General features: G+C 39.2%; 1 protein-coding gene across 2 annotated transcripts in view; it reads left to right on the top strand.

Annotated features, from left to right (window-relative positions):
• REEP3 (receptor accessory protein 3) overlaps positions 1-26,055 on the top strand; it is a 105,404-nt gene that overhangs the window by 66,819 nt on the left and 12,530 nt on the right. For both annotated transcript variants that reach the window (XM_007963313.3, XM_007963312.3), the window contains 4 exons: positions 8,114-8,190; positions 11,348-11,468; positions 12,497-12,610; positions 23,137-23,284. In XM_007963313.3, coding sequence (XP_007961504.1) covers positions 8,123-8,190; positions 11,348-11,468; positions 12,497-12,610; positions 23,137-23,284 — 451 coding nt within the window. In that variant the 5' untranslated portion in view covers positions 8,114-8,122. The remainder of the gene's footprint in view (positions 1-8,113; positions 8,191-11,347; positions 11,469-12,496; positions 12,611-23,136; positions 23,285-26,055) is intronic.

The raw sequence follows: 26,055 nt of genomic DNA, 5'->3' as shown, positions 1-26,055 counted from the left end.
GTGGAAGAGACACCCCCACTTCTCAAAAGCGTCACCTTTTATTCTTTTGGTGGGACCTCAACAGATTCCTCATCTACCTGCAAAGAGGGGCTGAGGAACCCAGGTCCTGGCTCAGCCATTTTCTAGTCATGCTCTGTCATTCTGCCTTTTATGGACAGCAGTACATCACATCCATACTTCTCTTGTTTCATTGTCCTAGACTTTTCATTCTTGTTTCATTGTCCTAGACCTTTCATTATAGCCCTTGCACCAGCACCCAGAACTGGTGAAAGCACCATTGGTCATAGTCTGTCCCAGTTCTTCCCTAGACAGCTCCCTTTCCCATCCTTAGAAACATCTTTTCTAAACATTTACTGCTGTTCTGAAATCCACTCACCTTCCCACTCATGCCCAGCCTTAACAGCTAACATGCCCCCGACTGCAGAGTGAAGGTAGAGGGCCTAACCCGTGAACCCTTCAACTCTCTTCTGGACACAGCCACTGTCTTCTTCCTTTCTGCTCAAACCCCTCCCATGGTTCCCTATCATTGCTTACTAGAGCCTGGAAGGCCCTGTGTATCTATCTGGCTCCAGCGATCTCTCTGGCCTCACCTGCTACTGCACCTCCTGTTCTGTTCTGCTCCAGCCACACCTGCTCTTTTACTGGCCCTGGTATGTGCTGATATGCTCCTGCTTCGAGCCCTTTTGCATGCTGTTTCCTTGTCTAAAATGCATTTCCCCCAGTTATCCATGTGAAGAGCTTGCTCACTTGCTTCAGGTCTGTGTTTGAGTATTTCCTATCAGAGAGGCCTTTCCTGACTACCCTGTTTAAAATATCAAAATCCTAACTCCCTTATTCTGCTTAATTTTTCTCTTTAGCATGTATCACATATCATAAGCACACCTAAAAAATATTTGCTTTCCCTCCTTCCCCTTCACTCTCTTCTTCCTTTCTATCTGTTCCAGAGGAAGATGTATTCCTGCTTCTTTCTTGAGCACCCCTGAGCAAGCAACTGCTTCTTTCTTGAGCCCACTCTTTTTCCCTCTGTGTTCCTAATCTTATTCTTGTCTATCTCATCCAGGATCTTGTTCCATTAAATATTCCTGCTTTCTCATAATTTGAATCTCATTATCTCTCCAGTATAATGTTAAATCCTTGAGAATATAAACATGCTTTCGTGTTGCCTCATGCTATTTTTTATTCTTTCTCCTCTTAAAAAAAAAAAAAAAAAAAAAAACAGATCTCTTAAAAGATTAATTTATATGTACTCATCATGGTTTTACCTCCTATCTACTTTCTAGCCTTTTGCAGTTCTTACAAAAAAGAGAACATTAAGCTAAACAGGGTAGTCAGGAAAGGCCTCTCTGATAGGAAATACTCAAACACAGACCTGAAGCAAGTGAGCAAGCTCTTCACATGGATAACTGGGGGAAATGCATTTTAGACAAGGAAACAGCATGCAAAAGGACTCGAGGCAGGAGCATATCAGCACATACCAGGGCCAGTAAAAGAGCAGGTGTGGCTGGAGCAGAACAGAACAGGAGGTGCAGTAGCAGGCTAGAGAGATTGCTGGAGCCAGATAGATACACAGGGCTTTCCAGGCTGTAGTAAGCAATGATAGGGAACCATGGGAGGGGTTTGAGCAGAGGAATGACATGATTTGGCTTCTGTTTTAAGTAGGCACCGTGACTGCTGTATGCAGGATAGAGTCAAAAAAATGGAGTGACCAGTTAGGATGCTACTGAAATAATCCAGACAGGAGGTGATGGTCATCTGGGCTGAGGAGGTAGTGAAAAATGACTTCTATTCTGGGTGTTTCAAAGGGCTAACAGGTTTAGTAGTGCTGGAACCTTCTATTTGCCCCTCCAGTGGAGCTTCCCCTCCACTCTCTACAAGTCTCTGCCCTGCTGCTTATGGCCCAGGAGACTGATCTATACAGGCTGGACCATCTCTGGCCTCCTTTGGGTTTGGCCCATGAGAGGCCCCTGCACAAGATCAGAAGACAGGAAAAGCATGAGGACACAATATATGTTCTCCCAGCTCCCTCCCTGCCACCACCAGTTAGCTGTGACTGTAGCTTTCACCTGCTTACCATCTCTGGGTTCCAGGAAGCCTTTTCCTCCCCTCCCTCCTTCTCACCTAGGTATAATACCGGTTCCTGCAGTTGCTTGCTCAGGGGTGCGCCACTATCCTTGATTGGTGTTCTTGAACCTTGCACACAGATTTATAAATAATCCCTTTAGTAAACTTTCCTCCAAATATTGAGATTTTGACCCATACTAGGAGCTAGGATGTCTAATGTACTACAAACAGAAGAACTTTTTTTTTTTTTGTAAACAGAGTCTTGCTCTGTTGCCCAGGTTGGAGTATAGTGTCAGGATCTCACCTCACTGCAACCTCCACCTCCTGGGTTCAAGTGATTCTCCTGCCCCAGCCTCCCAAGTAGCTGGGATTACAGGCATGTGCTACCATGCCCAGCTAATTTTTGTATTTTTAGTAGAGAGGGAGTTTCACCATGTTGGCCAGGCAGGTTTCAAACTCCTGACTTCAAGTGATCCGCCCACCTCAGCCTCCCAAAGCACCAGGATTACAAGCGCGAGCCACCACACCTGGCCCAGAAAATCTTTTTAAATTAGGGACAGGATCTCATTATATTGCCCAGGCTGGCCTTGAATTCCTGGGCCAAAGCAATTCTCCCGCCTCAGCTTCCCATGTAGCTTGAACTACAGGTGCACACACACAGCATTTTAAAAATCACAGTTATTTACTTGTTTTTCTGCCCAGTAAAATATTGAATCCTTGAGGATGGAACTATCATGTTTATGTTTCTATTCCCATGCCATGAGGCAGGTAGGATTTGCTTACAGTTGAATCAATGAGTGTTATTTTTAATGTTGCCACCTGAGTCCTCAAGAATTGACTAAATTATGTTTTACATGAAAGATTAATGAAAAGGAGGATATATGTGTATGTGTCCCCATCTTAGTGCTTCTAGGTGTAAACTTCACCTTGTTGGATAATTAAGTTCTCTGAAATCAAGGTAATTTTTTTTCTTTCCTTGAGTTTTGTATAGTTATCGACTAGGCTACACAGAAGGGAGTTGCAGAGTATTCAGGCAATTCCTATGTTATGTGAGCCTCCTATAATACAAGCATCCTTTTTGAAAATGAACTGTCATCTGGGTCGAAATTGAGCACCACTGGGAATGGGGGATTTGTAGACTGACAAGGGCCAAAGGAAATTTTAAGGAAATATTGGATACAGCTTTCTCATTATTCATTGTTCTTGTGAAGATATCTAAACAACAGTTTATTGATTTTACCAATTATTTCCGAATGGGAAAGAAATAAGGTTTGTTCTCACTTCCCCGATAATATATTTCAATCAGGCCGGGCGTGGTGGCTCAAGCCTGTAATCCCGGCACTTTGGGAGGCCGAGACGGGCAGATCACGAGGTCAGAAGATCGAGACCATCCTGGTTAACACGGTGAAACCCCGTCTCTACTAAAAAATACAAAAAAACTAGCTGGACGTGGTGGCGGGCACCTGTAGTCCCAGCTACTTGGGAGGCTGAGGCAGGAGAATGGCGTAAACCCGGGAGGCAGAGCTTGCAGTGAGCCGAGATCGTGCCACTGCACTCCAGCCTGGGCAACAGAGCAAGACTCCGTCTCGAAAAAATATATATATAAAGATATATATATATTTCTATATATAAGATTTCTATATAAAAGATATATATATATATATTTCTATCAATAAAGTTAGTAACCTTTTTTCCCAGTAGCTTAAAAGGTGGATTGTGATTTATTAAAATCACCTGTTAAATTACTGACTTTTATTTACGTATTTTAATAGTAATTCTTTCTATTATATTTGGTTACATACATTCAGAAGATAATTTGTGTATTGGTTTCCTTTCAATTTTTTGGTATTAATACTGCATTTTGTTATCAGTTTTTTGTTGATCTAAAGAATATTTCCTTTATCTTCACATACATTTAGGTTTTTTTGGGGTTTTTTTGACCTTGACTTCTTTCTGCTATTTCTTTTGAGCAAAACCTTAAACAGCAGGCCAAATGGCCTTGAGGTGTAGTTTTAATAAAAGCATCACTGAGTAATCATTTGGTATAAACTCCCAACCAGATACATTAATGGAAAAAAAAGAAAGCAATATATTTTCAAGGTTAACTTTCTTTATGGTTGCTTCCATGAATAACACATAATCATTCAATTTATTTAATTTTTGCCTGTATTCAACTATATTTAAGGTTCATATTTCTGATGAGAACAAAAAATTCATAGGTTCAAGAGACCAAATTGTCAAAGAATTTATAAACCATGGGGTTTGCATATGTAGAACTGTAGTCAATTCAGCAGGAACATGCCTAGAAATACCCTATTGATCAGAGAGTTTGCTGTTGGGTGTTTCACTAAAAAATTGAAGGCTTTTCTCCCTCTTTTATTTTTGACATTATTAAATATTCTCACAACCTAAACAGATATAATTTTTGCTTTCTTAGAAGAAAACATATATTTTAAAGCACGTATTTACTTTATGAGTTTTAAAATTAATTTGATGACTTCATCTGAAAATTGAATAAGCACTTAACTGAAGCACAGCTACTTTTGAAACCTTCGGTATGTGCAGCAGCTCTAATTCATTCCACAACTCGTCATTCAGGGAATATCAGCAAACGGCTACTATCTGTACAGTCCTTTTGCCTCTACTCGACCGTATTAACAAATAAATTAAAACAATTTGTGGAGCATTACTTATAGTTGTTATCCCCTTGGAAGATCACAACCATCAAGACAGTTGTAAAATAATGAAAACATGAAATAATGAAAAATAACAAGCAGCTACTTAAGTGCTTTTATTTTTCTGAGAATGTATTAAATTTTTTGTGAAGAGAGCGATATTTCATACTTAAGCCTCCACTTTCCTGGGAAAGGAGGTGATAATATTTACACTAAGGTCTCTGTGTTGAGTACTGGAGAGGGAGAGAGCCAGGAAATCCTAGAGAACTGGAGAGACTGGTCTGGTGGCAGCCGCTTGTTTAAAAAGCTGCATCCTTTGGGCTTCAAGGTGGACTGTGCCTCCTTCAGCCATTTCCTAGTGCAGTGATCTTGAGCAACTTACTGATTTTGGCCCTCTGTAAAATGAGAGGAGTTCACCATATTACTTATTTTCAAACCTTTCTCATAGAGCACAAGGGTTTCTTGGAGTCTCCCCAAGAGTCCTAGGGTAGGTTGAATGGGAGACTGAGCCAGAACAGTTTCTCTTGTAATGTATTTACAGTTTTTTTTTTTTTTTTCCAGTCAAGGTTGTTTAGCTTAAGTACATTGTTCAGTTTGTAGTCATTTTTTCCTTCATTTCTTTTTGGGAGGGAGGCCTATAGTCATGACTGACTCTAAAAGATAACCTTATAGGCCAGGTGCGGTGGCTTACGCCTGTAATCCCAACACTTTGAGAGGCTGAGGCGGGCAGATTGCCTGAGGTCAGGAGTTCAAGACCAGTCTGGCCAACATGGTGAAACCCCATCTCTACTAAAAATACAAAAAAATTAGCCAGGCATGGTGGCGCGCACCTGTAATCCCAACTACTCAGGAGGCTGAGGCAGGAGAATTGCTTGAACCAGGAAGATGGAGGTTGCAGTAAACCGAGATTGTGCCACTGCACTCCACCCTGGGTGACAGAGTGAGACTCTGTCTCAGAAAAAAAAAAAAAAAAAAGATAACCTTATGAATACAGCTGAGAACTGAAAGTACTAAATTAGTGTTTGGATTTGGAAAGACTGAGGGAATAAACCCATACAAGAGCATCATTTCCTCTTTTAGAAATGGGTAGGGAGGGGCTGGGCATGGTGGCTCACGCCTGTAATCCCAGCACTTTGGGAGACCAAGGCGGGAGGATCACGAGGTCAGGAGATCGAGACCATCCTGGCTAACACGGTGAAACCCCGTCTCTACCAAAAATACAAAAAAAAATTAGCCGGTCGCGGTGACGGGCGCCTGTAGTCCCAGCTACTCGGGAGGCTGAGGCAGGAGAATGGCGTGAACCCGGGAGGCGGAGCTTGCAGTGAGCCGAGATGGCGCCACTGCACTCCAGCCTGGGCGACAGAGTGACACTCCGTCTCAAAAAAAAAAAAAATGGGTAGGGAGAGGGAAGGAAAGAAAAGATAACACACGCAGAGACCCGCATAGGATTTTAGCCCTGGAAGAAAATCCCCCTACTTGGACAAAAGCTTGGGATTGGGAGCAGTGAGAGATTGAAAAGAACTCATGAAAAGTGGAAAACTAAAGAGAACATTAGTCTTAACTTTTTTAACATTTAAGATAATTTTATAAATCAATTTTCTCAAATTTCAAATATAGATAGTGTACCCTATTATTTGCTTTGGGAAATTTTTTAAGCTTTCAGGATTCTCTATAAATTAGAACAAATTGGTAGCATTCATATTTCACAATACAATTGTTTCAGAAATTATTCATGGCTATTTTCTGTTGGTTTGTTCATGTAAATAGACAACTGAAAAAGCTACTTGAGTTATCGTTTTATATTGCCTACGAAATAACCAAACAAGCATCTGTAGTAAAACTATAGGTCAGTTTCCCAGTTATATATAAGGACCTAGATTTTTTTGTCACTCATGAGGTGAGAACAAGGAAAGTGGTAGTCATCCTTGGACCCCACGTTGGGCAGTTTCTTACATCCTCTCTCTCTGCCTGGTATAATGGGTTAACCAATTCCAGAGTCAGGCAGCCTGGACCCAAATCCTAGCCAAATGACTTCTCTTTTACCTCTCTGTGCCGCTGTTTTCTTACCTATGATGGAAGTAATTACATTTCCTACTTTGTAAAGGTTGTTATAGGGATTAAATGAATTAATTTATGTTATATGTTTATCAATGTAATTCCTCGCCCCCTGGTTGGCATGGCATTGTGTATTTGCTATTATTATTGCACAGAAAAGCAGAGATTTTAATCGTAAGTGAAACTCCAGTGCACTTGAGAGACAAGAAACTCTATATACTGAGGTCGATGAAAAAGTATAAATTTGGGAGAATCAACTCAGAAAACATTAATCTTGCATGCTTCTATGAGAAGGATAGGTCCCAAGAGACGGCAGAGTGCCAGGGACCATTCAGCAGGCCCTGATTCGGACCAGGGATTAAAACATCCTGAACTACCATTGTGGAATTAGAGTGGAAGAAGGAGAAAGATGTGTGGAGATTACAGACTTATATCAGGGGAAGAGGAAGAAGACCAACCTTATGCTCTCCACCTGGGTAACTAGCATTATGGATGCATCATTAATAGAAGTAAGAAGCCCAGGACTTGTTCTTCACTTTCTGAACAATTTCTATATATTGGGAAATAAGGAATATACAGGTTTAAAGACTAATAAAGATTAAATGTAGTCTTATCATATTGTACTATATTACTTATGTAACAATTAAATAGCTAAGGCCAGGCGTGGTGGCTCATGCCTGCAATCCCAGCACGTCGGGAGCCCGAGGCAGGCAGATAGCTTGAGCCCAAGGAGTCCAATACCAGCAGGGCAACATGGCAAAACCCCTTCTCTACAAAAAAACAAAAAAAATTTAGCCAAGTGTGGTGGTGCACACCTGTAGTCCCAGCTACTCGGGCAGCTGAGGCAAGAGGATCACTTGCGCCTGGAAGGTCGAGGCTGCAGTGAGCCATGATCGTAATTGTACCACAGCACTTCAGCATGGGCAACAGAGCGAGACCCTATCTCTGCAAAAAATAAAATTAAATAAATAATTTATAGTATTCATAAAGAAGCAAGTAGATAACATCTTTTAAAGAACTTACTTCCAATTAAGAAGAAAAATAGTTCCTGTTTTCCCAATTCCTTGATTTAGATTCCTAGATTATATTGCATCAAGCCCCAGAGATTTATTAATCTTTGCTCCTTCTATCCCAAGACTGTTGATGTAGTAAAGAACTCAAACATAAAACCTGTTGAAAATTAAACCATCACTTTCTGCATTTGACCCAACATACTATGTATACAGAAACACATACATACATACATACATACATACATGTAATTATTCAGAGTTGCAAATAATTTTCGTCTGTTGTTTCATGAGTACTTTTATTATTTCCAGGTTCGATGGATGATGTACTGGATTGTTTTTGCTCTCTATACTGTGATTGAAACAGTAGCAGATCAAACAGTTGCTTGGTAAGTTTTGCTGTTGAGAAGGGGCCAGATTGCAGACTCATAATCAGGTGTCCTGAGCTCTTATCCTTGCTCTTGCTATTAACTAAGTGATTTTCATCAAGTTACCTAATTATTCAGCCATTTGTTTTTGTCATCTGCTTTCCCATAGAACACTACTTTCCTTTGAGTCCCCATCAAATAAAGGCAGCTCATTTTCCTCCCCATACGCCACTCCCTGCTCACCTCCCACATACCTTCCCCCAGTATCTTGGAATAGGGAAAGTTGATTGTCATCATCCTTTTCTGCACTGATGACTTCAGAACATTTTCCTGTATCACTTCCTAAATGACTCTGCTTTTGAAGCCCACAGCATCTGGTTTTAGCACCCCCTCCCTGTCCTATCCTTAAAACTCTCATCTACAAACATTTGAACTGGAAAACGTCAGCACCCACGTGGACACCCACTCAGCACCAGCTTCCTGGCTGCTCTGTTCCAAATAGAGGAGGCAAAAATTAAAGTGTGTTTATATCCTCAGGGATTTGACATTTTACCAAGGAGCAGTACTTAACTGGACAACTGGAATCTCCCTGTGGTGTATTTCAGTAGTGCATTTCCATCTAAACCCTGCCATCACTTTGAGAACTTCTCCTTTCAAAGCATTTTGGTTTACTACCTTGCTGATATCTTCATCTGCCCTTGACACACAAACCTTCTGTCTAAATTAGCCTAACAATTACTCGTCTTTTTTTTTTTTTTTCATTCTTTTTTTTTTTTTTTACACAGGGTCTTGCTCTGTTGCCTAGGCTGGAATGCAGTGGCACCATCTTGGCTCACTGCAGCCTCTAACTCCTGGGTTCAAGCGATTCTCCTGCCTCAGCCTCCTCAGTAGCTGGGATTATAGGCACATGCCACCATGGCCTGGCTAATTTTTGTATTTTTAGTAGAGACGGGGTTTCACCATGTTGGCCAGGCTTGTCTCAAACTCCCAGCCTCAGGTTATCTGCCCACCTCGGCCTCCCGAAGTGCAGGGATTGCAGGCATTAGCCACTGCGGCCAGCCAAAATGACTCTTTTTTACTTCTTTAACTGGACTGCTAAATTCAGCCGAAAAAATTAATCAACTGCTCACATAGGTATCAGTTTGAACCTCATTCCTTTTACTTGCTCCTGATCAGTGTCTACTTACATTTTGCCTGGGTCTGTTTCAAACCTTTACTATTCTCTCCTTAAGCTGTCTTTCCCATTTTGCTATTCTCCTATTCATGTAGCACATTAGGACCTATTGGATTTGCTAGAAAAAAAATAGAAGTCATCAAACTAAAATATTTTTAACAACCTTCCTTTATTTGCAAATGTCACTGTATCTCTCTTCTGATTTGAAATACTGTAAAAATGTCGCTTCCTGTGCCCCAAAACTCATTCATTTTTCCGTTATATTTTTGGTATAGGGGTTTGGTATGGGGGTCTCTCTGTTTTTAAGTGACAGAGCACAAATCCTAAACCATGCTACCTCTAAGTTTCCACGTTCTTTTTTTAAGATTTCATTTTTTTTTATTGCAAATGTAGCCTATATATGTTATTTAAAAATGAACAATGTAGAAAATGTCTAACATGAACAACTGAATCCAGAAACTCCTGTAATTGCAGTGTGGAAGAGACCTCTTTGTTGACAACACAGTAAGTCATCCTCACTGCCCTCTACCTGCCTGCCTTGACAGAAGAACTCAGATTTGCTCAGCTATCACTTATCTTAGTGATAAATGGACTACATTTTTGTGGTTCTCACAAGATACTGAGCCTCCCATTATATATTAGCAAACTTTTGCTGTGACAAAAAAACAACCATGAAAGTACTGTGGCTTAGAAAAACAAACTTATTTCTTGCTCAAGCTACATGAGGGCAAATGGTTGACTACATTTTTACTGGGGTCAGGTCACTTTTGCTGTTGTTTTTGTTGTTGTTTTAGAGACAGGGTCTTGCTCTGTTGCCTAAGCTGGAGTGCAGTGGCATGATGATAGCTCACCACACCCTTGAACTCCTGGACTACATCTATCCTCCCAACTTGGCCTCCCAAAGTGCTGGGATTACAGGTGTGAGGACCTCACCTGGCTCCTTAAACCAAGGCTGAAGAAGCAGCTATTCTCATGCCAGAGGGCAAAAGCTTAAAGCAAGAGGTTGAGGGTGATGGAGTGAAGGAGTCAAAGGGTGTTTTAAAGCTTCTGCTTGCATGTGACATGTATCATGTTCATTTTCTGCTGGCCAAAGCAAGGAAGTCACATGGTTAAAGCCACAGCTGAGGAAGTATACTGGGCCAACAGGGGAGGCCCACTGTAACACTTTGTATTTTCCTTGGAAGTGAACAATTTAGGTCTGCAGAGTGCTGCAATTCTGGCCAAATGAAATTGAAAGGGATATTTTTTGGGAGTTCTGAAAAAGATGAAGATGTGTGTATGGGGTAGACATTGTACACTTGGAGCATATGAAGTCATGCTCTGATAGGCACAACTATCATATGAGGTAGGTCATGTACTTCCATGGCAGTTTGGCTCTGCAGATAGGGTGGCCATACCTTGTGCACTGAATAAATGGTATTAGTGCCTTCTTTTAACTGCTGCATTCAGTTTGGCAGCTTTCCTATGCTTACTATAAAGGAAGATTCTTGTATTAGAAGGAGGGGGGAATCTCTCAGATCACACTTTCATGAACTGATCTGTAGTTGAAACAAGATTATTCAAACACAGTTGTCTCCTGATCACTAACTCTTACATTTAAAAACTTAGCATAGGCCGGGCGTGGTGGCTCATGCCTGTAATCCCACCACTTTGGGAGGCTGAGGCAGGCAGATCACATGAGGTCAGGAGTTCAAGACCAGACCTGGACAACATGGTGAAACCCCGTCTCTACTAAACATACAAAAATTAGCCGGGAGTGGTGACACGCACCTGTAATCCTAACTACTGGGGAGGCTGAGGCAGGAGAATCACTGGAACCCAGGAGGCGGAGGTTGTAGTGAGCCGAGATGGTGACATTGCACTCCAACCTGGATGACAAGAGCAAAACTCTGTCTGAAAAAAAAAAAAAAGCATAGTGACTGAACTTTTTAAAAGGTGTTTTTGTGATTTCTAGAGTGGTTTATTTTTCACTGGCAGTTTATTTCCAAATGTTTTTCTTATTAGGTTTCCCCTGTACTATGAGCTGAAGATTGCTTTTGTCATATGGCTGCTTTCTCCCTATACCAAAGGAGCAAGTTTAATATATAGAAAATTCCTTCATCCACTTCTTTCTTCAAAGGAAAGGGTAAGATATATAAATTACTTCCATAAATTTTTAAGAAATGCCTAAGCCTAGGCCAGGTATGGTGGCTCATACCTGTAATCTCAGCACTTTGGGAGGCTGAGGTGGGTGGATCACTTGAGGCCAGGAATATGAGACCAGCCTGACCAACTTGGTGAAACCCTACCTCTACTAAAAATACAAAAAAACGTTAGCCAGGTATGGTGGTGCATGCCTATAATACCAGTTAGCTAGGAGGCTGAGGCAGGAGAATCGCTTGAACCCAGGAGATGGAGATTGCAGTGAGCCGAGATCTCACCACTGCACTCTAGCCTGAGTGACAGAACGAGACTCCATCTCAAAAAAAAAAAAAAAACAGGCTGGGCTTGGTGGCTCACGCCTGTAATCCCAGCACTTTGGGAGGCCGAGGCAGGCAGATCACGAGGTTCAGAGATCGAGACCATCCTGGCTAACACAGTGAAACCCTGTGTCTACTAAAAATACAAAAAATTAGCTGGGCGTGGTGGTGGGTGCCCGTAGTCCCAGCTACTCAGGAGGCTGAGGCAGGAGAATGGCGTGAACCCAGGAGGTGGAGTTTGCAGTGAGCTGAGATTGTGCCACTGCACTCCATCCCGGGCGAGAGAGCGAGACTCTATCTCAAAAAAAAAAAAAAAAAAAAAGGAAGCTCCTAGGCTGGGTGCAGTGGCTCATGCCTGTAATCCCAACACTTTGGGAAGCCAAGATGGGAGGATTGCTTGAGCCCAGGAGTTTGAGACTAGCCTAGGCAACATAGCGAGACCCCTATCTCTACAAAAAAATTAAAAATTATTTGGTCATGGTGATGCACGCTTATTGTCCCATGCCACTGCATTCCAGTTTAGGCAAAAGGAAGAGACCCTCTCTCAAAAAAAAGAAAAGAAAAGAAAGAAATGCCTATCAACACATGCTTAATGCTATAAAATTTGTGAAACTATTATAGGAAGAATGTTCTATTTTGGGGCTTCTTAACACTATTTTTAAGTAAAACTAACATCTGTGGCTTTTTCCCCCAGGAGATTGATGATTATATTGTACAAGCAAAGGAACGAGGCTATGAAACCATGGTAAACTTTGGACGGCAAGGTTTAAACCTTGCAGCTACTGCTGCTGTTACTGCAGCAGTAAAGGTAATTGTTCATTTGCCTTTTTAATCCAGTATCACATTAAGTTAACAAATAAAGAAAAATGACTTTTTATTTCAAACCATTATAAAATTGTGGCATTTTGCTGTATGTTTATTTTGCTAATACTGGAAAACAAGTAAATAATTTTAAAGATATTTTAATTTTATATTTTCTATACTTGATATTTTGAATCTCTCAATTGATCACAAAATGAGAGGTAGTTAATAAATAATACATGCCTGAAAATGTCATGTAGTCATAGTGTTCCCACTTAATGACCTTAAAGTAGTTTGAGTAAAGCACCTGAAGTAAAGATGACCATTGTTTCTTTCTCTGTCTTTGGTGTTCTTTCTCTCTCTTTTTTTCTGTCTCTTTCTCAATGGCAATATCTTGGTAGGATTTCTGGCTTACCTCTGCACCTCTACTTCAATCAATTTGAGGTAACTGATTATTCAAAATAAGGCATGAAAAAGTCTGTTCTTAAAACTTGATATTTAGCCACTTACTAATGTCATTTGTTATGTTTGCAAGCCAAGTTATCAAATGAATGTGTTCTGTAAAAATTTGCATTATGGTTTTGGATTTCTTTGCATGTTGTAATTTGTGTGGTTTATTTTAAATACGTTAGCATAATTGATTTTGGTGTGTTTGGTATGGAAAGAAAATAGCCTTCTGTATTCCTTAGTTGCTTCATGTATAAAATGGGGGTAATATACCTGTGAGAATATATAAAAGCACAGTGCTTGCTTGCATATAGTAGGAGCCCAATAAACATAAATATCATGTGTCTATCTCCATTCAAGATTCAAGTGAAAATTTAAGGTTTTTGCTATTAAATTAAATTGAGACTGAATAGTATTCTGCTTTCAAGTTAGTCTCTTTTAGTTATCTTGAACTAAAACAACAATGCTATGGAAATAAATATTCTAGTTAAGTGGTGATTTTATATAACTGTAATGGCGAAGGGATATGAAATGAGGGCACTTTCACTTTTCAGAGAGGTTTTTGGCACAAGTATCAAACTGAATATAATGAATAAGAAGGAAAATTCAAATTAGCATTACATTGAGGGTTAAATGGAAATTTATTAACTGTGCAGCACTATACACTATATTATTAAGACAACTATATTATTAATGATTATTAATGATCAGCACTTTAATATAGCATAGTTTTCCTGTTATTTGGCCTCTAAAGGCTTTTTCTTTTATTAGGATAGGTTTATAAATGAATACAGAAATAGCAAAGTTTTCAGCTTAAAGGGCTACGTTTTATTTTAGAAGTTCATTTTGCTTTTTATTTCTTGCTTAGTGAAAATGCATTCCTGATTTCCATATCTGCTAAAAAAGATTATCCAGGAGATAATCCAGCCACTGAGAATTCTAAAAATAGGGAATTTGATGCAATTATCAAAGAAATAATGCAATAATATTTCCCAGAACTGAAGGATATGAATCTTCAGATTGAAAGGACCCACCAAGTACTTAGCACAATGAATGAAAAGAATGACTGACTCTAAGTGAAGTTATTGGGTATCCCAAAACACCAGTGATAAGGAAAGAATTCATAAAGATTCCAAATATAAAAAACATGTCACATTTGGCTGGGCGCGGTGGCTCACGCCTGTAATCCCAGCACTTTGGGAGGCCAAGGCGGGCGGATCACTTAAGGTCAGGAGTTCAAGACCAGCCTGGCCAACATGGTGAAACCCTGTCTGTACTAAAAACACAAAGATTAGCTGGGCGTGGTGGCAGACGCCTGTAATCACAGCTACTCGGGAGGCTGAGGCAGGAGAATTGCTTGAACCCAGGAGGCGGAGGCTGCAGTGAGCTGAGATCGCGCCACTACACTCCAGCCTGGGTCACAGAGTAAGACTCCTGGGTCACAGAGTAAGACTCCGTCTCAAAAAAAAAAAGCATGCCACATTCAAATGATGTAGAATCAGAATGACATTAAATTTCTAAACAATGACAAGGAAAGCTTGAAGACAGTAATACCATCCATGATACCATCATGATTTTCACCCTCAAGTACTATAACAGTCAAGCTCTTGGTTGTGTGAGCTTAGAATTAAGAAATTTCTTAATTCTAGGCATGCAGAGTCACAAGATTTACCTCCTGGTTATCTTTTGTCAGGGCAGATTTGTTCACCAGAGCTAGGGAATGGTCCACAAAAAGGGAAACCCACGGGATCTGGGAACCAAGTTATTCAGCACAGAAAGGAGATGACAAAAATTCCCAGAGAGAACACCACACAGCAAGTCCAAAGTGCAGCCAGCCGAAACTGGATGTGGTGGATGAAAGGTGCCAGGAGGGATGGCTCTGGTAGACCTACAAAGCCAAGAGGATCTTTCATGCTGCACAGAGATGATACTAAAACCGGTGAGGGGCCGGGCATGGTGGCTCACACCTGTAATCTCAGCACTTTGGGAGGCCGTGGTAGGTGGATCATCTGAGGTCAGGAGTTCAACCTGGCCAACATGGTGAATCCCCGTTTCTACTAAAAATACAAAAAAATTAGCTGGGCATGGAGAATTGCTTGAACCTGGGAGGTGGAAGTTGCAGTGAGCCAAGATCACGCCATTGCACTCCAGCCTAGGTGACAAGAGTGAAACTCTGTCTCAAAAAATACTAATAATTAAATAAATAAATAAGTAATAAAACCAGGGAGAGGGCATGCTTCAACCAGATGACACATTGGCTCTAGGCCACTGGTGCCCATGCAGCTGCCCATGATCCCTGAGCACCATGAAAAAATATATTGGCGGCAACGTAAAGAGAAAGAAGGTAAGACAATGAAAAAGAAAAAAAAGGCATGATCATTAACTCTGGCAAAAAAAAACAAAAGTTACATAAGAAAGGAAATAATGGAGTATGACTGCATTTACATTATAATAATGAACACAGACTAAGGATTTAACAACTGTGGTTTTGCCATATTGAGGGTATCGGGGAAAGAGAAGGAAAGTAGAAGAGAACTAAAATCCTCATCTGTTACAATAGGAAAGTAGAGGGTTTAAAGGGGCTGCATCAGCAAGGGATGAAGAGGAGAAGGGGACTAAGCTTGTTGCTTTTTGCTACAAAATTTAGCATTTTTGACTTTGCAAATCAAGTACATGTATTTATTTACACCCAATGAAGATGCTGTCTGAATTTTTCCTATTTAAAAGCATTCTTCAACATGGTTCTGTGGAGAAAAACTGAAAAATTAAATTTCAAGTTGAAAAATTATTTAGAGAACACATTTTAGAATATTGTCTTAAAAAACAAGCATACAAATCCCATTTTTCCTCCTCACTTTTAGTATTTGCATACAATAATCTATTATTCTCCTATTTTGTGAGATGCCTTTGTACATATTGTGACTATTTTGTGCAGTACTTGTTTTATTTTGACTTGTATTTACTACTCCCACGTAGGGAATCAGCAGTCCCCACTGTATTATCTTATCCTCATTCCCTTCCCATTTATTTTTATCTTACACTTCGCCTCCATTGGTGTTTAGCATTCTACATACTATTTATTCAGCATCTGTTTATTTAATGCCCTCTGCATAGTAGGTACTGGGAATGCAGCAATGAGCAAGATAGATACAGCCCTCACCTGCACAATCTACTGTCTGTCTGGAGCTAATGTCTATATTAGCTAGGGAATAGCCCACAAAAATTTTATTTCTAACTGAAAATTGTATTTCACCTCTAGTTGATAAGACCCCACCCATTACTCTTCATTATTAAAATAAGCATTATCTCACAGGAATACTTTTCTGTAAAAATGCCATGAAAACAAAAATGTATCTATTTCATATAGCTATTTTTCTGGCTCTCTTATGATTTATTGCTTCTTTTAATTTATATGTTTAACACCTTAAAATCACCTGTCCACCCCAAAGGCAGTAATATTGATAAAAATCGTCTAAGTCACTCCTGCAAAACAAATAGAAGCCCATATCCCTTAAATGAAATCGGATACTGGATTTGGAACTGTCCCCATTTGTTTGCAATGCTGTGATTCTTTTATCCATAACATCTCTGGATATGAGGTAACCTTCACTATTCTCATGAGTACAGGAATGTTAGAGATCCCATCCTAGAGTCTATATTATTCACTAGAAATGGTCATTAAATATGCTGAACATAGCATAATGTTAACCCTATTTGCTTCAAGTTATACTGTACTTATTTTAAAGTACACGAAATTAGTTTCATCTCTGCAGATGTCAAACAAGGGCATTGTCATAGAAGAATCACTGAACCAGACACTTCATACCGAAGAGTAAATTGAAACTGAAATAGGAAATAGGTCAGGCTTAAGGAGAAGCTGCAAGAAAGCCAACAGTAAGATTTGAAAATTATTTAAAATTTTTACAATATATAGTTTGTTTAAAGTATCTTTGAGGCTAAACATTCTTGGATTCTTGGTGTGACCTTTGAAGAATGGGTAATAACCCTGACTAGGTTTCCCAGGTTGAACCACCTGAGCATGTTAAAGGTGAAAATAGGAATCTAATCAGAACATTTATTACACCGTAAAGCAATTTTCTGAAAATGTTACTCAGTTCTATGACCTCATTACCAGGCATCTGTTCGCAAGGTCACTGTACAAGTTTATTTTGGCTGAGCAAAGCATAAACATTTGAAGGACCTTCAAGGATTTTGCTGAGGATGTTCAGCATTCCATAGCTTTCCACATGAGAAACGTAGGTGGTTTCGTGCAGATGAGCAACACTACTGCCAGATGAAGGACAGATGAAGAAAAGTACTGTCCATTGTATTAACCATGTCTTTGAACTTCTCTGGCAGCCTTTTCTTGGTGAATTTCTTTAGCAGATATAAGAACTCAATTACCACAGACTTTTGAGCTTTATAGGTAAAATTGTTGAAATCTAATTGACTTTAAATGATCCCGATTAGGTCAAAAATCCTAACATCTTACTGTCTTTTTTATGACTTTCTGTTTGTGAATGACTTTGAGAATATACAACTTAGTATTATACACTTAAAAAAAAAAAAAAAAAGGAAAGAACCTTTGTCCAGACAATGGAAAAAGAAGGTTGTACTATTTTTCCTACAACCTAAGGAAGCAGAATGGTATAATAAAAATTGAATGCTACAGCAATTGAGTTAATCTGGATTTTTTTTAGTGTTGATTCCACTACAAATTAGCCATGAGATTTTGGACAAATCATCTGCATTGATCTAAGTATTAATGTTTCTCACTCGTAAAACGAAGCGATGAAACATGATTTCTAAAACCCCTTATGTCTCTAAAACAGTGGTTCTCAACTAGAGGCAATTTTGTGCCCCTGCCCTTACCATGGGACATTTTAGGTTGTCACCACTGGGAAGGGGCTGCTACTGGTATCTAGTCGGTAAAGAAAGGTCAGGGATGCTGCTTAATATTCTACAAAGCACAGGACGTTCTCCACAACAAAAAATTATCTAACGAAAAATAGCAAGAGTGTTAAGTTGAGAAACTGCTCTAAAAGTATGATGAGTCAGAAAAAACTGAAGAGAATATATAAATATGTATAAGTAGTTTTAGTGATAGGTTACATATAATTTTTACTTCCTTTTTAAAATTTTTCTCCATGTTATCAGTGTTCTTCAATAAATACGTATTACTTTAATCTTAAACATACTAAAATATTTTATTCACCTAATGCAAATGCAGTCAATTCCATTCTGGGCTTGATCAGATTAATTGCTGAATGTGCATAGGGAAATGAGATTTCCCTAAAAACTAGGAACTAACCCTATCTGCAATTATAATGTAATGTCAAGGATCAACAAGAAATAGAGCTTAGTGGCTATTGTTTACTGAATAGTATAATAAGAATTATTCTGTAAAAAAATGTTTTGTGCTTGTAAGATTATAAAGCATTGCTGGTTATATGTTTTTAAATCTGTGATTTAAAATGTAAAGAAAATAAATTGAAGGTTTTATACAAAGGTGCTGATAAACATAATAAATTCTCCTTATTTAAAACAAAATATAGTAATTTTAATATAGTGTTTAACCAGGAAATGAAGTATTTAAACAAAGACAGCATTATTTGAGTGTGAAGAAATTGGAATTACTCATACATGCAGGGTCCCTTTTTATGGATGCCAACCATGTGCTTAGATACTTGAGTAGACATTCAGATGTCCTAGTGCCCTTGGATGTAAATGAGCTCTCTGTGGAGCCAGTGTGGGGAGCTGCTTCTCAGCTGAAGAATCCCTTCCAGAGCCTGAGTGTGCTAGCTCTGGACCCAGCCCTCCTGCCCAGTCAGTCCCTGCAGTATTCTCAGTTTCTTACCGACGCATATTTGGGCCCATCTAAATCCAAACCCTGAGAATTCACTGCTACCTGAAGTTCAGATGGTTCAGGAACAATTCTGCTCATGATGATCAGTTTCAATGTGTAAAATATTCTACAGAATACTTAATTACTTTGACTTTTACATTTTCATCATAATCTCTGTTACTTTGTTAGGATCAATTTTAGCATACACAGAGTACAGACAATTCTGCAGAGAATAGGAACTAAAGTGCTGAAATATGGAATTATCTTGTGAATGGTAACCCTGCCTTTCCTCTTTATTGACTAAGACTACTGTTTCCATACAGCAGACTAGACTAGAACTTTTCTTCCTTCTTTCTTTCTTTCTTTTTCTCTTTCTGTCTTTCTTTCATTCTTTCTCTTTCTCTCTTTCTTTCTCTCTCTCTTTCTTTCTTTCTGTCTTTCTTCTTTCCTTTTTTAGAAACAGGATCTCACTTTATCACCCAGACTGGAGTGCAGAGTTGTGATCACAGCTAACTAAGGCCTCAAACTCCTGGCCTCACGTGATCCTCCCACCTTGGCCTCCCGAAGTGTTGGAATTGCAGGCGTGAGCCACTGCACCAGGTCCTTTTCTCATTTTTCTTATACTTTTGTCTTAACATTATATAAATTAAATAGAAGAAAATAGATACACAAAGCATTATTTATTTAAACAAAACCAATAGCTTTTAACATTGTTATTTACAAGTGACTGTAATGTTCTATTTGTGACCTCAAAAATAGACCATTTTTCTTTTACTGATGGGATTAAAGCATTAGATACAGGAAACATGGGTGAGAAATGGATCAGAAATTCTTATAGTATACCACCTATTGACTAATTTTGTAATATTAAAGACAATATTTTAAAAAAGAAAAAAAGTCACCCATCCCATCTGCCTAAACATTGTACTGTTGTTAGTTTTGCATTTTTCCCTGCCTACTTGTAGCCATACTGCACACTTGCAACCATATTATGCATGTGATACAGAATTCCGGGGTAGGCCGGGCACGGTGGCTCAAGCCTGTAATCCCAGCACTTTGGGAGGCCGAGGCGGGTGGATCACGAGGTCAGGAGATCGAGACTATCCTGGCTAACATGGTGAAACCCCGTCTCTACTAAAAATACAAAAAACTAGCTGGGCGTGTTGGCGGGCGCCTGTAGTCCCAGCTACTTGGGAGGCTGAGGCGGGAGAATGGCGTGAACCCAGGAGGCGGAGCTTGCAGTGAGCCGAGATCGCGCCACTGCACTCCAGCCTGGGAGACACAGCGAGACTCCGTCTCAAAAAAAAAAAAAAAAAAAAAGAATTCCGGGGTAGAAGGAAGATATCTCCACTTACCATTAATATAGCAAACATAGTTTCTTTATTACTGGAGTTTTTGTGTTGAAGATGTAAAAACTGGAAGGAATAAGGTGGCCTTCAGAAGTGATTATAATTATACCCATCTTTTAAACTAGTTACATTGGATACTTGTAATTTATATAATGTTTTCAAAGTCCACAATGCTGCACCAATTTCTCTCTTATATTAGTTTTATTCTAGGCCCATAAAAAATATACAGTGGAAAGTCCAATTTTCCAAGATGATAATGGCTGTTAAAGTGTTGGAGGTTCTCAAAGAGGGCTCATATTCTCTTTTTGCTTTTCCCTACAGTACCTGGCTTTCTGGAAAGCCTTGAAGAGGTTGACAATACTTGGGTATTGATAATGGTAGCATTGGTTACTCAAGAGCTAAATTTAAATCCAGCCTGTAGAGAGATCACCCAGACACCTCAAGGGTGGGCCTTGCCTTGCTCATGTTTAATCTAAACCTGAAGCAACCCTTGGTGGGTGGTGTAGTCTACCCATGGAGAAGCCTGTGGCCATACCTCTAGTTTGCTGCCGAACCTCTGCATAAAACCTACAGTGTTTACATTAAAACATGCTGCCGTCTATGGAGAACTCTTTAATAGTCAAGAGTAAGGAAAAAGAAGGGACATAAAAAAGTATTTAGTTTACTTATTACATGTTCAATATCAGTAGCATACCAGGTGCACCAGGAAAATAGAAGAAGCCTAAGATTTGTCCCTCTCCTCTAGTGTCTTAAAAGTCTTGCTCTGGAGGCAAAATATACCTATCACAACAGTAGAAGTAACAGTATTATGTGCATTCATTTGTGAGGTATATCCCAAGAGCTTTGTTGATTATGCTTGTTAAACATACCAAAGTTTGGGGATGATATAATTATAAAATTAGACTGATTCTGTTACACTTTAAGTCATTTGTATCCTGAAATGTACCTTCTTGAGTGGGAGGGTTTGGGAATTACAGCCAGCCTTGGAAATCGCATGTGAATTGAGTAAAGGGTATCATGGACATGCATGTCATTTGTCATCTGTGTGGCAGTAGATAAAGAAATCAGGAATTGCTGAGAGAGGGCACATAACTACGAAGATGAAATAAAGAGGATGACATTTCTGAGAAACAAGGCATCTGTTTCAGATGAACACTGGTCACTTCCTTGTAGTATGTCTCTGGAGTCTTCTGTCAACTATCTATTTGATAAGTAAATGATATCTAATAAGGAGGAAGCAAGTATAATAAATTAGACCATGCCACAAATGTTTTTTAAATGAGTGAAATCCAATTATTTTTATTGAGAATAAAGACCTTTAATGATTTCATATCACAATTCAAAAATATGGTAGAAATAAACAGCTCAAGTGGGATATGGAAATGGCATTTGGTTTTGACATAATGTATTATTAACCCAAAGTAACTGAATCAAGACTCATACATTAAGACCTTTTTCTTGAGTGTAAAGTACAAGTTAATAGTAATGTCCAAATGTTTGTAGCACCTGTGACTTTGAAATTCAGAGATGAAGCATTATGGATTAGTTTCTATGGTAACACTGTAACTAGAGGAAATCATAAATTCCTATGTGTGAAAAGAAGAAATAATAAGTATAAAAACCCCCTTAGAAGAATATTTTTAATCTAGCTATAAATAAGAAGTGACTCATCTGTATGCTATGCAAATTTAAAGTAGGTAAATTTAGAATTTTTTTTTCTTTTTTTGCTTTTACAAAGCTTTATACTTTAGGAGGGGAAGTGTAGTTATATATGAACAGTTCAGAAAATGTCTCTTTCAGAGCTGCCGTGGTGGAAATGTTCTGTATCTGCACTATCCAATACAGTAGCCACTAGCCACATGCAGCTATTGAACATTTGAAAAGTGGCTAGTGCAATTAAAAGAAGTGAATATTGTATTTTATTTAACTTTACTTAATTTCAATTTAAATACCCACCTGTGCCTAGTATCTGCCATATTGTTAAGGGAAAGGACTTAAAGTCAAATGTAGAGTAGTAGGTATGTCTTGCCAGATAGTTAATTCACTAATTGACTATCATTTTGTATTCCAGATTCTTTGGCTCTTACATGTTTCTAACTTGTTCTAGAAAGAGCCATTACCAGTCCTGATTTACCTTAGCTTTAAAACAATGTCATGTCTCTTTTACTTTAAAAAGTTGCCCTTGGCCAGGCGTAGTGGCTCACATCTGTAATCTCAGCACTTTGGGAAGCCAAGGCAGGAAGATTCCCTGAGGTCAGGAGCTCAAGACCAGCCTGGCCAACATGACGAAACCCCATCTCTGTTAAAAATACAAAAATTAGCTGGATGTGGTGCCACATGCCTGTAATCCCAGCTACTCAGGAGGCTGAGGCAGGAGAAGTGCTTGAACCTGGGAGGCAGAGGTTGCAGTAGCCGAGATCGCGCCACTGCACTCCAGCCTGGGCAACAGAGTGAGACTCTGTCTCTAAATAAATAAATAAATATTAATTAATTAATTAAAAGTTGCGCTAAATCTTAAAGTTTAAGCCCCAAAGTGCTAGTTTTAGGAGACAGCAACATTATGGATGCTGTTTACTCTGAGGGTAAGCCCATCATACATGTTTTACATTTTAAAATTAAATATGATGCTGAAATGTTTGGGGTGAAATGTACTGATGTCTACAAGTTACTTTGAAATGCATGAAAAAATAAAATGAATTCATGGATGGATAGATGGTAGATATGTGAGAAAGGAACTACCGCAAAATGTAAACAATATTGGGTGTTCATTGTACAATTCTTTCAGCTTTTCTGAAGTTATCTTAATAAAATGTTCAGGGATAGTTAAATGTAAGCATACTAAATATTTTTAAAGTATTTTTTTCTTGGATCTATCACTTCTGTATTAAATAGAGCCAAGGAGCAATAACTGAACGTTTAAGAAGCTTCAGTATGCATGATTTAACAGCTATCCAAGGTGATGAGCCTGTGGGACAAAGACCATACCAACCTCTACCAGAAGCAAAAAAGAAAAGTAAACCAGCCCCCAGTGAATCAGCAGGTGTGCTTATTTGTTTTAATATATGGTTCTTTTACATGGACACAGGGAGGGGAACAACACACACTGGGGCCTGTCAGGGGGTGGGGGACAAGGAGAGGAGGGAGAGCATTAGGACAAATACCTAATGCATGCGGGGCTTAAAACCTGGATAATGGGTTGATGGGTGCAGCAAACCACCATGGCACATGTATACCTATGTAACAAACCTGCACATTCTGCACATGGATCCTGGAACTTACAGTAAAATTATATATAAAGTGTATATATATATATGATTCTTCCATAATTGGGCTTGTAGATACTAAAATGATACATGATAACTATCTGAATTTAGGTAGAAAAAATTTACTTCTAAGCTTGTATTTTTTACTTTTACATTTAATCATAGTTCTTTTCCTCTGAATTTTTTCTAAATTAGTACTTGCTAGGCCAGGCGCAGTGGCTCAGGCTGGGTGCAGTGGCTCACACCATAAATCCCAGCACTTTGGGAGGCTGAGGCGAGTGGATCATGAGGTTAGGAGTTCAAGACCAGCCTGGCTAACATGATGAAACTCCGTCTCTACTAACAATACAAAAAAAATTAGCCGGGCATGGTGGCACATGCCTGTAATCCCAGCTACTTGGGAGGCTGAGGCAGGAGAATTGCTTGAACCCTGGAGGTGGAGGTTGCAGTGAGCTGAGATGGTGCCACTGCACTCCAGCCTGGGCAACAGAGTGAGACTTTGTCTCGGGAAAAAAAAAAAAAAAGATTAGTACTTGCCTTTTGCTGATTCTGGAGATCATCTACCTAACAAAGTAGGCTTTTTTGCTGCCATTAATTTTTAGAAGCTGTAGGTGTGGTTACCAATACCTTCTTACCACCAGCACTAGTTCTAACCTATAATAAATACTCTTTCTACTCAAACTGTGCACTGACATCTAAGGAGTTTTATAGTTGAACACTCTTTACTGTAAGTGCTGTGGACAAATAAGGATATTGACTCACAGATTAAAAGTTTTAAGCACGTGATAAAAGATGACTCAATTTAAAAATAAGATTACTCCCATGGAAAATGTGTTGAAATTACATATTCTAGTTCAAGAGCTAACTTGTAGGCATATTCTAGTATAAATTATGAACATGTCATAGTTAATATATTCTAAAACTTTAAAAAACTATCATGATCTTAGAAACATACATATAAATTAGACACGGTTCCTTAGTCATTTTATCACATATAATAAGAAAGTTTGAATTCAAAGGCAAGGCTGAGAACTAAGATTTTCAAGACATTCCTTATTAATGTGTTAAGTCCATAAGGTACAGGGCTATTTGACTTTTTATTTAAAAAAGAAGTTTTCTTTTGAGAGAGATTGAAAATCATCTTTATAATTAAAACCAATTTGAAAAAAAAAAAAAAAAACTGTTCCTCCTTAAAAAGGAAAAATACCTCTGCAAAAACAATTTTTTTTCTATTAGCCGAGCATGGTGGTACTCACCCAGCTACTTGGGAGGTAGATGGGAAAATCACTTGAGCCCAGAAGTCGAGGCTACAGTGAGCCATGATCACAGCACTGCACTCCAGACTAGGTGACAGAGCAAGACCCTTTCTCAGGAAAAAAGAAAAAATAATGAGCTTTCTTCCAAGAATGAATACGTTTACAAAGTTTTGACTATTATCTAAGAGGTAGTAATCAAGCATTGGCCATTGATTAAGGTAGCGATGCCTTTGAGAGCAAGGAACCATCAGTCTTATTAGTACATTAATCATGTAAAAGTAGTTCCTAATGTAGACATTTCCTTTTTTTATTTTTTTTGTTTTTGTTTTTGTTGTTTATATATTTTGAAATAGGATCTCACTCTGTCACTCAGGCTAGAGTGCAGTGGTACAATCTCTACTCACTGCAGCTTTGACTTCCCAGGTTCAAGTGATCCTGTCTCAGCCTCCCAGGAAGCTGGGACTACAGATATGCACCACCATTCCCTGCTAATTTTTCCATTTTTTGTAGAGACAGGGCTTCACCATGTTACCCAGACTGGCCTCAAACTCCTGGGCTCAAGCAGTCTGCATGTCTTGGCCTCCCAGAGTGCTGGGTGGGATTGCAGGCATGTGCCACACCACCTGACCTTGGCATTTCTTAATATGCATTTAAAATTAGGTGGTCAGGCACAGTGGCTCACGCCTGTAATGCTAGAGCTTTGGGAGGCCAAGGTGGGCGGATTCCCTGAGGTTAGGAGTTCGAGACCAGCCTGGCCAACATGGCGAAACCCTGTCTCCACCAAAAATACAAAAATTAGCCAGATGTGGTTGTGTATGCCTGGAGTCCCAGCTATCCGGGAGGCTGAGGCAGGAGAATTGCTTGAACCCAGGAGACAAAGGTTGCTGTGAGCTAAGATCACGCCACTGCACTCCAGCCTGAGTGACAGAGAGACACTCTACCTCAAAAAAAAAAAAATAGGTATATTGATTTTGATTATGGAATCTGCTGTATGTATTATATTTTGCTGATTTAGACCAGGTATCTTAGACCAGAGTCCTTTTTTAGCAGTTTATTCATAATCATACCCAAGGATTGGCTAAGAATTATGTTCTAATTAGGTAAATAAAAACAGGTTTATAAATATGAAAATTCATAATACTATTTTTATGGTGCTCACCTATCTTTTTTTTTTTTTTTTTTGTGAGATGGAATCTATCTCTGTCACTCAGGCTGGTGTACAGTGGCACGATCTCGGCTCACTGCAACCTCCGCCTCCCAGGTTCATGAGATTCTCCTGCCTTAGCCTCCTG

This window comes from Chlorocebus sabaeus, chromosome 9 (assembly GCF_047675955.1).
Source record: "Chlorocebus sabaeus isolate Y175 chromosome 9, mChlSab1.0.hap1, whole genome shotgun sequence".
Lineage (NCBI taxonomy): Eukaryota > Metazoa > Chordata > Mammalia > Primates > Cercopithecidae > Chlorocebus > Chlorocebus sabaeus.
The sequence above is the reverse complement of the archived record's forward strand: the minus strand, read 5'-3'. Positions and strand labels throughout refer to the sequence as shown.